The sequence below is a fragment of the Xyrauchen texanus genome, chromosome 16 (assembly GCF_025860055.1).
Source record: "Xyrauchen texanus isolate HMW12.3.18 chromosome 16, RBS_HiC_50CHRs, whole genome shotgun sequence".
Lineage (NCBI taxonomy): Eukaryota > Metazoa > Chordata > Actinopteri > Cypriniformes > Catostomidae > Xyrauchen > Xyrauchen texanus.
Window position 1 is genome coordinate 35,621,409 of NC_068291.1, and position 12,858 is coordinate 35,634,266.

The 12,858-nt window shown below is 38.5% G+C and overlaps 1 protein-coding gene across 3 annotated transcripts in view; it reads right to left on the reverse strand.

Annotated features, from left to right (window-relative positions):
* LOC127656548 (stonin-2-like) overlaps nucleotides 1-12,858 on the reverse strand; it is a 57,919-nt gene that overhangs the window by 20,376 nt on the left and 24,685 nt on the right. Inside the window, exons 2-4 of one of the 3 annotated variants that reach the window (XM_052144925.1) lie at nucleotides 12,356-12,525; nucleotides 9,614-9,778; nucleotides 5,255-5,437 (exon numbers count right to left, since the gene is read on the reverse strand). In XM_052144925.1, coding sequence (XP_052000885.1) covers nucleotides 5,255-5,437; nucleotides 9,614-9,778; nucleotides 12,356-12,434 — 427 coding nt within the window. In that variant the 5' untranslated portion in view covers nucleotides 12,435-12,525. Of the gene's footprint in view, nucleotides 1-3,599; nucleotides 3,721-5,254; nucleotides 5,438-9,613; nucleotides 9,779-12,355; nucleotides 12,526-12,858 lie in introns of those variants that run through there. The other 2 variants (XM_052144926.1, XM_052144927.1) reach the window with 2 other exon arrangements.

Here is a 12,858-nt window from a genome sequence, read left to right on the forward strand (position 1 = left end):
ATTTCACTGTAAATAACATGATATTACTGGAGATTTGCAATATGTACCAACACTGAATATAACTGTGAAAATTACAGAACAGAAGGACTATGTACACATTTAATCAGTAATTACACACAAATATACACTCGTCATAAACAAACAATCATGTACTAACACCCACAGGCCACATGGCAGAGCGAAAACAAACAGATCGACACCCTGCTGCCAAGTTTCAGCAGAGTACACATCAACATAGTGGGATCAGGAGCAAAGGCCAGTGGGTAGGATGAGAGAAGGCCTGCAGCTCAATAGGGAAAACCCATTTCTGAATTCCTGGTAAATGGTGGTCAGAACCGAATGATCATCATGACTTTTCATACAGTTAATGGTTCGAGCTCAATCGTGCATTCTTCTGCCCATGCTCTGACAGTGTTTCCTGCTACTACTCAGTGGCACTGAAATACCAATTATGAATCAGCAGTTTGAAACATACTGAACGACCAGTGTAGTCTGATTCCTGAATGAAATTCTCTTATGAACCGGTTTCTTTAACTCTACAATGTGAAGCATACAGCGAGTCCAGTCTAACTTAAAGGAATAGTTCACCCAAAAATTTCAATTCATCATTCATCACCCTCATGCCATGAATCAAATGAAGATTTTTAGAAGAATATCTCGGCTCTGTTGGTCCTCACAATGCAAGTGAATGTGTACCAAAACTTTGAAGCTCCAAAAGCACATAAAGGCAATAAAAAGTAATCCAGAAGATTCCAATGTTAAATCCATATCTTCAGATGTGATATGCTAGTGTGGGTGAGAAACAGATCAATATTTACATCCATTTTTTATTATAAATCTCCACTTTCACATTCTTCTTGTGTTTTGGGTGATTTGCATTCTTCATGCATATCGCCACCTAGTGGGAAGGGTGGAGAATTTATAACAAAAAAGGACTTTATTTATTTTTCTCACCCACACCTTTCATATAATTTCTGAAGATATACATTTAACCACTGGAGTCTTATGGATTACTTTTGGGGCTTTTCCATTGCACGGTACAACTTGACTCAGCTCGCTATTTTGAGGTTTTAAACTGTGGATAGTATCCGGTACCTTATACTTTTTTTTAGTACCACCTCGGTCGAGGTTCCAAGCAAGCCGAGCCGATACTAAATGTGATGTAAAAATCCTGCAGATCACTGATTGGTCAGGGAGACATTTACCCGCTAGTTTTAACGTTAGTAACATCGATAGAAGTATCATTTGTTCACACGACTTTTGAATTGTGAAAAAAGAAATGGCTGTGCACAAAACCATGCCATGGTCAATAAACGAGGTGCAGACGGTCCACTCGTTAGCGATGAGCGAAACAATAAAGTCTCTCAGGAAGTGTCTCAGCTGTTAGCTGCACACGGCTACCACCGGACCTACCAACAGTGTAGGGAAAAGTAAAAAACTTAAAAGTGACAACAGAACCATCAAGGAAAAGTGGAAGTGGTTCGAACAAATGGACTCTATCTACACCGGCAAGCAATGGGAGGGAGAGAGCCCTGGACGCAGCCACGATGGAGGATGATACGTTTTGATAATCTGCTTGAAAGTTTCACTTTATTTAGTTAACCAGCAACTGGAAGCTTACTTCTAAAACAACCAGGCCAATTTCACTTTTACACTTGTTTAAAATCACCATGCAACTACTGCTTTATGCAACACAATGAGCTAGTAGCTAACAGCTAGCGGTTGCAATATTGTTTTGGTCAGTTTGTGTCATATTTAAAATGATGTCATGGCAGTAGAAGTGGTGCAACTATGATGATCAGCCTATAATCCCACCCACGTTGATGCAGCACTAAGCTGCAGTGGCAATGCAAGCTCAGAAAAGTGAGTAGAGTTGAGGCAAGTCGAACCGTAACATGCGGTGTAAAATGCCATTGTTATATGTGCTTTTTGGAGCTTCAAAATTTTGGTACCCATTCACTTGCATTGTGAAGAACTAAAGAGATGAAAAATGATTCTAAAAATCAAGTCATGCACATGAAGGTGAATCAATTATGATACATTTTTAATTTTGGGGTGAACTACAGTAATAATAATAATAATAATATGTTTAATTTATATAGCACCTTTCCAGATCTCAAGGATGCTAGAGAACAGTAACAAAACAAAAAACAAATCATATAGACAATCATATGGACAGTGGCCCAGTCTGGAACAAAAACAAATGCACTTGCATATTGCATATAGCATATCAATCCAGTACAAAAGAACACATAACATTGTGTAGACAGTAGAGAAAATGTAAGCAGAGCAGGCAGTGGCCCAATCAGAATACAGTTAAGCTTACAGATACAATGAGCAGTACGTGAAGCATGTGCACATTATGACTAATAATATTGGGAGAACAAATAGGTTTTGAGCTGAGATTTGAATTCAGAGATAGAGGTAGTAGTTCAGAGAGCTAGGGGGATTGAGTTCCGTAGCTTAGGTGACACAAGAGAAAAAAAAAACGGCCATTGACACCCAGAAGATCGGAGTGAGTGAATTAGAATATAGGGAGAAAATAAATCAGAAAGGTAAGAAGGAGCTAGACCGTGGAGTGTCTTAAATATAAGCAGGATAATTTTGAATGCAATACGGGATGCAACAGGTATCCAGTGAAGGTTAAATAGGATGGGAGTAATATGTGCAGATCATTTGGTGCAAGATAGTACTCTTGCAGCAGAATTTTGAATATATTGCAAGCAGGAAATAGAGTGTGCCGGTAGTCCAGAAAAAAGGGTGTTACAGTAGTCAAGACCAGATAAAATAAGTGCATGGACTAATGCCTTTAATTCCTGAACAAATGACTCTTATGAGTCAGTTCTTTGAATCTAAACCACAAAACATATGCTCCAGTATTTCCATGGAACAAATTACTTTCATCAGCTCATCATTTTTAGTTCCACCAACAACACCCTAGCAACCAATCAGAACACTGGATAGCAATGTCAACATGCAAACATGCAAGCACTTACATTTTCTTCTAAAAATGTCAAATCTAGTTTCCACAAATTATTAATTACCTGATGCTTTTAGCCAAAGTGACTTACACTTAATACAGGGACAGTCCATTTAGAGTAACCTGGGCACATTAGCTAAATCTAATGGCTCAAACTGTACTGGCAGCCATTGGTTGCTTACACCAAGTTCAACGCATTAGGCTATATCAACCCTGAGACTTTAAATAAACTATCCATTTGACTGTTGATTTTTCTATACTGAGAAATAAAGATCAAACTCTAATTTAGCCTGCTTTAAATAAACATTTTACTATTTAGTGTACGTAATATGTGCTGTGATTTATACTCAATATCATGCACTGCTATTCCCACTTTAAATACACTATCCATATGCCTGTTGATATTTCTATACTGAGAAATAGTGATCAAACTCCAATTTAGCTTGCTTTAATTTAACATTTTACCATTTAGTGTAATATGTGCTGTGATTAATACTCAATATCATGCACTGCTATTCACACTGTCCTCATGAGAAAATTCTGTTGCAGTGACTCCATCTTCCCTCAGTTTGAAATAAAAAGCATGCAGCATTTTAATAAATAAAACTGCCTTAAGCACCTCACGAACCCCCTCCTGTCTCCATAGAAACCCTGGTCTGGAGTGAACTATTGCTGGAGGGCTGAGACGAGAGGCCCGAGATGGATCGCGTAGGAGCGCTAACAGCTCAGCTGCAAATTACCTGCAAGAGAGAAAGCGTTCTGCCTCAAATGAGCCCAGAGTTCCTTCAGAGCCACCATCACTCACCCGAGAGGAGCGTCTGAGGAGCAGCTGTCACAGACCGTGTGAATTTATTCATCCCGAGTTCTCCATCATTTACTCCTAAACCTGCCGTCTTTTCATTCTGCCCGCGTGCCTGGATGTGGCCCTGGAGGTTGTGCTGAGCAACGGAAGGGATTTATTGATGGATAATTCAGTCTGTGAAACATTTCCTGTGCAAGTCTCACCTCCTTCTGCCTTCTCATGAGAGGACAGAGTTTAATTACCGTTTGAAGCATTGGGAGGATACAAACACCCACTGGCAGATGTTTGAATGATGAGAGTTACCAATTTATGAACTAGTAGGTATGACTCTGTAGGGCAGGTTCATTAAACAGTAGCGTGTGGTGTTTCAGCACAAAAACTTCTTATTCACTAACCACCCACAATCCCGTTTAACCAGGCACTAATCACAATCCCGTTTAACCAGGCACTCTCTATGTAAATTTATAATAGGCTCAGCGTTATTGGCCTGATGCAATTAGCATTCCGTTATTACTTCCCACGGAAAGCAGACTGTTAACAAAACTTTGTTTTTCTATTGATCTTAGAAGCAGTAATTCATCAAATGATGAACAAAAATGATTTGCATAATTATTTGTTAATAGGGTGCTAAAACCTAGTGAATTGTCACCTCCCAGGTATCTGTACCTTTAAAGGAGTCAGGGCATGCCTTTTTTATTATTATTTTATTATGTTTCTTGAGGTTCACTTATATTAGTAAAAATATTTGTAAAACATGATAATTGTCCAACCTCATTCTGACCCTCTGTCAAAAACACTAGGTTTTGGTAAATTACACTTTGATGTGTGACATCACAATGTGGAGAAAGTAGAAAACGAGTTGTTTGGCAGCTTGGTTTCAACAAATAAACTTTTTGCAGTGAGGAGGTTTTGAGTTCTGAAACTTACAGAAAGTTTTTATATTACGATGACCTTTTATTTGTCATGTCATGACCCCTTTAAAAGAATAGTTCACACAAAAATGAATGTTCACATGGTTCTCATGTGAACTTGCAAGCCACTGTGAAGGACCTTCTCTCATTGTGCTCATGAACGTGCAACGGGCGTCAAGATTTTCACTGAAAAATTACTATATTTTGGGTTGTTTCTCACAAAACCTAGATTATGCCTTTAGAAGACTTCTAATCGCATGGACTATTTTTTTTTTTTTGTTCTACTATATTTTGGGGTATATTTTTACGCTATCAACTGCAATTATATTGAAAAGACGGACAGAGATATGCATTAAATAATCATATGTGTTTGGAAAGACACAAGATTACAATTTTTAGGTAAACTAAGTCAGTTCAAGTGGCTCCTTGTCATCATTAAGCTCCAAAATATATTGCCTCTATCAAATAGGTGCTTGGCTCTTTTAACTGTAAAGCGGGACTACAGACGACATATATGGCATTACGGTTTCTCTGCTTTATAATGTCTGTGGTAGTACTCACTGGGAGAATGTGGGCAGGAGGGTGTTTGACTGGGCAGCTCTTCTGTGTTAAGAGAGGGCAGGTCACAGGAGGATGCCCCCATGCTCACAGAGCTCTGCTCCTCTGATTGGGTGGTCCAGCTGCTCTCTGATGGGGGAACATTGCTCCAGAAGCTGGCCGAAGAGCAAACACTATGCCTGGGGCCTGCAATGAAACAGCAATGCCTTAGAGGGATATAAATGTAGAATTTTCACTCATGTAAAAATCTATGCCCTCTGCACAAGCAGAGTGTGTGTGTGTGTGTGTGTGTGTGTGTGTGTGTGTGTGTGTGTGTGTGTGTGTGTGTGTGTGTGTGTGTGCTGCTAATGAACAGGTGTTATCATTGAATTAGAAGAGAGACTATTAAATATTCACAGTGGGGAAAGTGCTTTAGTAAAAGGATTAAACCTCAAGGATGAGGTGAGATAACAGCGCATACTGATGTGTATCAGCCTCGTCAAACAATCAAATCAATCTACTCGATGATTTTAATTTGCACAGCTGTAATTACTATCAGAGGACAGATTACTTGGGTTATGAATTACTCTGTAGTAGAATGCTTTGAGACAATGATGGAGAGAACACGGTAATACCAAACAGATTATGTTTTAGATACAGGTTTGATTAACAATATAAAGTCAGATGACACATTTTATGTTTCAAGTTCTTTAAATCTATGTAGGCACCTCTGCTGTTTAGCTGTGATTCATACACATTCCAAACACAGGATGTGTCTGATGCCTAGCAACAAATCCAAACTTCCAGGTCACAGGTAAGATTTCTCTTCTTTTATACTATTTAACAGGTATAAGGAAGTGTGACCTACTTAATAAATGAAGCACAAGAAATGTGTGTGGGAAATGTAACACAGTAAATGCATGTGATTTTTGGGTTGGAAAGGATATACACTGGAACACATTTTTTTTTTTTTATGGAAATGGCTTTTTCTTCATTACACAAGGAAAAAAGTGCAATAGAAGAAGTGGGTGATTGTGAGCATCCAGCAATGCAATGAAGTGAAACGATCGTATTGTCAGTAAAACATTGTGACAGAAACAACAATGATGTCACCAAGCCATTTCATTTTCCACCCAAACCCCTCCAACTTCCTAGCATATAAACCTCGCTCTGTTTTTTTTTTCCCTCACTGAATATCCTGTTTATATCAGAAATATGTTAGATTACAGAAGTAAAATGCATTGAGAATGGCATGTTGACTTTAAGTGCAAGTGAAACGTCTTTTCCAATTTCCAATTCCATGCACAAAATCTCTGCATTTTCACACATCAGTGTTGCCAGTTAAAGTGAAATCTAAAGGATTCAAATTGATTGTTTTTAAGATTTTTAGAATCTACTCAGGCTATGATATAAGATCATAAGTGTGTATCTGGGATTACACCAACTAGCACACCTTTTCCTGAGGGTTCCTAAACCTGTGACATCACCATGCACAACTTCACATAAATCTCAATGTGCTCTGATGTAAAAAGTACTATGTAGTCAATTAAAAAGAAACACTGTGTCCTAACCGGATGCGTGTTACTATAAGTATTTTGTCTCTCCACACTAAATGCAAAACTGATATGTCTTGTGGCACAGCCAATTAGAACTACTGATGGACATTTGAGTAATTTTGTAATTGAGTACTCTAACTCACACAAAAAAAAACAGTTATTGATTACAATACATTTTATAATTTCACATGTTATTATTTAGAAAAACAAGTGGTCAAAGTTGGCTTCTTTTTTTTTTTTTAAATGTGGTCTGCACGAATTCAGATATTTAACGCACATAACGGTCTGATAAGCTTCCGAGTTTCTCGTACCGCTTCACATTTCCTTTCAGCCATAAAAAATCAGATCCTTGTCTGTCAGTTTGCATGACTCCCACTAGAATAGAATACCAGAATTCAATAATAATCAATATATAGAATAAAGTATTATAATATAAAGTATTGCCACAATTGGCTTTGCTTGAAAGCACACAAAGACGACATCATGTGTCCTTCTCTCATCTAAAACTTGTAAAGACACACAGTCACAGTGCCCCTCAGTGATTTGGTGAGAGACCCACAGGGAAAATATAGGATAATTCAGCGTTGCCCACAGCAGGCAAATGTGTAAAGTAAAATAAATGATACATTTTCGAGTAATGTTTTTAATAGTCGACTAGCAGGTGCAGAATGAGTTCTCGATTAGTCGATTATTCATGCACATAACCTAATTAGAACAGATTTGATGCAGATTTTGAATGATTTTGAGTTCACACATTGGCCAGGGCAACCCAGCAGAAATAAGAAACAAGTGTTCGATAAAATGTCCTGATGCTTGCTTGTTGCTTTATTTTGTCACATCTGGTTTCGACATGGTGTACGACACATTATGATCATAACGTTCTTTAGAAACTGAGAAATGGTGTGACTTATTTAGATCATGGCAACATGATGTTTCTGCTACCTCAGCGATGGCTTCCCATAAAAGACCGATCTCAGTCATTGTCTTTGTTTGTTTTGTTTATTTTCCTAACTTGTTTTCTCTTGATTCAAAGTGATATGAATTTGGATGCCTTAAACTTTCAAATACAAAGACGGATAAACCCAACCTCTGACACTGCCAACTGATAAGGCTCCCTCTAGACCATGCAAGAAAATGAAGGCATCAAACATGAAATCATATGTTGGAGAGCCTCTGTAGTCTGACTAAACAGCTAAACAAACCCTAACTTGACCTGAAGTGATGATATTTAAAACATTTTGAATGATACATTGACTGCACCCTTGACTTTTTCCTTAGGCAGCTTTCATGCAAGGGCAACCACAGCTGAGATGAAAAATATGCGTATGGCTTCAATTAGGGTTTGAAGGGTTTGGCCATTTGCGTGTTGCTGCAATCGGGTCTCTCAAAGGAGATTTCCTGGGAAAGAGTTGCTGGCAGGGCTGCTGGCTTTGACAAGAGTGGGGGTGGTTGAGTCAAGAGTGAGAGACACAGATAAAGAGGGAGACAGGCAAGACTAGACCAAGTATCAGTGCTAAAGGAAGTGACACAGTCCCAATCAGCCCAACCCAACTGAGTCAACTGCCCCTCTCACTCTAGAATAAACAGATGAGTAGAATAACATTTGTCTAAACTCTTGTTTTGTTGTTGAAACGGGTGTGGTGTAATGGATAAAAAAGAGGTCTGGTAACGAGAAGGTTGTTGGTCCAAGCCCTGTGAGGAGCAAGATGTAAACTATCACCATTTTGCCCTTAAGCAAGGCATATCCCCAGGTCCCTACAGAAAGATTGTCCCTAAAATAAGTGTACTATAAGAAACTTAAGGTAAAGGTGACTGCTTAATAACTACTTACTTGTTTATTAAATATTTCTCACCCATTATTATGGGTTTGCATCATATTGCATGATGCAACTGTGGATTTATTATGACTTATTATGTAACAGTGTAACAATGTCACATTAAAACATTCAAAAGAAAGATTCAAGATAAAGAGGTAAATAGTTTAAAGGAATTAAAAAAATTACATTCTGTAATCATTTACTCACCTTCACATATTATGAATTACTGTATCTCCAGGCTGCTGTTTTCCATACAATGAAAGCATATTGAGACCAGGGGCTGTCAAGTTTCAAAAAGACATACAAGCACCATAAAAGAAGTCCATCCGACTAACAACTTATTCTACATTCCAAGTCTATAGTCTAACGCTGCATCTGAATTATCCATACTTCCATAGAATGCAACAATCGCAATTGTTGTTTTTACGTCATATATTCGGGTCACGAGACAAGACCCAAGTCTCCGGATGAAGCATGTCCAAAATCTTTTCATCCTACTCACTGTTTTGCTGACAGATAAGTGCGTCCTTCATCAAAGCCAAATGATAACTTTGTGTAAGAAATAAACCAATATTGAAGTCACTAGTCACTGAATATCTTGCCCTCCACCATTCAAACTTGTCACATTGCATTAGTTTATGAGATGAGCAAGAACAGATAGTGTTTGGCTTCACTGACATCATACCTGCTGCAAAGTGTCTTGATGGGGCAGGTTTAAAAACGCACATAGACTAATTTTATGATGATTTTTCACTATATGTCACTATACAGTATGCTTTCATTGTATAAAAAAGTAAGAAGATTCTGTCAAATATAACCTTTGTGCTTCCATTGAAGAAAGAAAGCCTAACAGGTTTGGAGTGAAATGATGGCAAGTAAATTATGACAGAATTGTATTTTCTGGGTGAACTATCCCTTTAAGGAGAAGAGAAATGCAAACTCTATGCTTAGATTGCATGATGACGCCCCCTTCCAAGTGTGAACAAAACCTTCTTATGTAGTCCTCGTACCTTTTACCTGCGTTGGGGGAGGAGGAGAGTGAGACCATGGTTTATCATCAAATTGGACCCAGGAAGTCTGCTGCTCTGGCTTCTGGGCAGGCAAAAAAGGTTCCTCTGCCCAGGTTGAGGAGTCCACCATATTCTGGTCTAAAGAGGGCTGGAGGCTGTCCTCATCTAGAAACCAGAAGAAACATAAAGTTAGAGAAATACAGCCTCTTCTCAGCTGTAAAATGTCACAGCTAAATGTTTAATCTAGCAGGGTGCAAGAACTTGGGGCTGTTGCTGCAGTAATCACTATGGAGCTGACCTCAGGACACAGGAATCTCACAGAAAGGTCTGAATGCACACTCGCACATCAAACTCGAACACCAGAGAAATAGAACATTAAAGGAATACTCCACCCAAAAATGAATGGTGAAAATGAATTCTCATAATTTACACCGTTCTAAACTCATATGACATTCTTTCTTCTGTGGAACACAACACCTCGACACCATTCGCTTTCATTGCAGCTTTATTCCATTAAATTAAAGTGAATGGTGCCTGAGGGTAACATTCTGCCTAACACATTTTTTTGCGTTTCATTAAGGAAAAAATTTATATGGGTTTGGAACAACATCAGGATGAGTAAATAATTACAGAATTTAAATTTGTGGGTGAACTATACCTTAAAGTCCTTAATCTAACAACTAGGGCTCTGCCATTTTGCTGTTTGTCTTCAATATAATTCAAAAATACTCCTATCCAACACTGAACACTTCCACAAAGAAGTCCTGTTAAAACCTGTTTTAGATGCTTTTATCTAAAGCGATTTTCAGTGCAGTCAAGGTATATATTTTAATGTATACAATGAGTTTCCTTTCATGCATTGTGTGAAACTAAATCCATGACCTTGACGTTGCTAGAATCACAATCCACCAGTTGAGTTTCACGAACACAAAAAGGCATTCTATCTGACTTGAATAAGTAAAGAAACCTGGGTAATGTTTGAAAACTAGATTTGCATTTCCAGAAGGAAATACCAGTGCTTGCAAGGCAGCACAAGAATAGTGTTAAAGTTTTAGGTAATCTTTGGTTTTAGGCTTTAGTTCTATGCTTTATACAGGTGAAACTCGAAAAATTAGAATATCAATAAAGTTCATTAATTTCAGTAATTCACCTTAAAAGGTGAAACTAATATATTATATAGACTCATTACAAGCAAAGTAAGATATTTCAAGCCTTTATTTGATATAATTTTTATGATTATGGCATACAGCTTATGAAAACCCCAAATTCAGAATCTCAGAAAATTAGAATATTACAAGAAATCAATAAAAAAAAGGATTTTAAATACAGAAATGTCGGCCCTCTGAAAAGTATAATCATGCATATGTACTCAGTACTTGTTTTGGGCCCCTTTTGCATTAATTACTGCCTCAATGCGGCGTGGCATGGATGCTATCAGCCTGTGGCACTGCTGAGGTGTTATGGAAGACCAAGATGCTTCAATAGCGGCCTTCAGCTCTTCTGCATTGTTTGGTCTCATGTCTCTCATCTTTCTCTTGGCAATGCCCCATAGATTCTCTATGGGGTTCAGGTCAGGCGAGTTTGCTGGCCAATCAAGCACAGTAATACCATGGTCATTGAACCAGGTTTTGGTACTTTTGGCAGTGTGGGCAGGTGCCAAGTCCTGCTGGAAAATGAAGTCAGCATCTCCATAAAGCTTGTCTGCTGAAGGAAGCATGAAGTGCTCTAAAATGTCCCGGTAGACGGCTGCGTTGACTCTGGACTTAATAAAGCACAGTGGACCAACACCAGCTGATGACATGGCTCCCCAAACCAACACAGACTGTGGAAACTTCACACTGGACTTCAAGCATCTTGGATTGTGTGCCTCTCCATTCTTCCTCCAGACTCTGGGACCTTGGTTTCCAAATGAGATGCAAAATTTGCTCTCATCAGAAAAGAGGACTTTGGACCACTGAGCAACAGACCAGTTCATTTTTTCTTTAGCCCAGGTAAGACACTTCTGACGTTGTTTGTTGTTCAGGAGCGGCTTGACAAGAGGAATACTGACATTTGAAGCCTCAGTCCACTCCTTGTGAAGCTCCCCACACATTTGAATGGCCTATTCCTGACAATCCTCTCCAGGCTACGGTCATCCCTGCTGCTTGTGCACCTTTTTCTTCCACACTTTTCCCTTCCACTTAACTTTCTATTAATGTGCTTTGATACAGCACTTTGAGAACATCCAACTTCTTTTGCAATTACCTTTTGAGGCTTTCCCTCCTTGTGGAGGGTGTCAATGATGGTTTTCTGCACAACTGTCAGGTCAGCAGTCTTCCCCATGATTGTGAATTCAACTGAACCAGACTGAGAGACCATTTAAAGGCTCAGGAACCCTTTGCAGGTGTATTGGATTAATTAGCTGATTAGAGTGTGACACTTTGAGCCTACAATACTGAACCTTTTCACAATATTCTAATTTTCTGAGATTCTGAATTTGGGGTTTTCATAAGCTGTAAGCCATAATCATCAAAATTATATCAAATAAAGGCTTGAAATATCTTACTTTGCTTGTAATGAGTCTATATAATATATTAGTTTCACCTTTTAAGTTGAATTACTGAAATTAATGAACTTTTGCACAATATTCAGATTTTTCGAGTTTCATCTGTATTTTATATTGTGAATATTCCAACAAAAAACCACATGTAAGACTGAATTTGAATAGAATCTGTACATTTGTATCTGGATGTTTGTGCATACCTGTCTGCGACCCCTCGTCTGAAAAAGCAACCCAGCCAGCTCTAGAAGTTCCAGTCCTGCTACGGGCTGTAGCAGCCATGGGAGTTTGTGTACAGTGTTGTCAGTTGCTTGTACCTGGTTAAGTTGTGTCACTCCCCCAAAATCATGGACTCCATGTCCACCTAGGTAGGCTTAAGACCAAAAAACAATCATTAGCTGCTCATCAAATTAGAATGAAAATTTGTATACAAGATAAAAATAAATAATGGCAAACAGGAGACTTTTTGATAGCAAAATTGAATAACCACTGATACAGTAAAAAAAAAAAGAGAAAGTAGCCTAATGAGGAATTTTGAGACAGTCAACTGTATTGTCAATGTTTTTTAGCAAGTCAGTCCACCCGGTAGCATCTCTGCAATGCTCTCGGCAGGCTGGGAAGCTATTTTTCTATGTAAACAAGATGCATACAAGTTCAGCTCCTATCTAATTGATAGGGTTCTGCATGTTTTACGAAGCTAAATTTA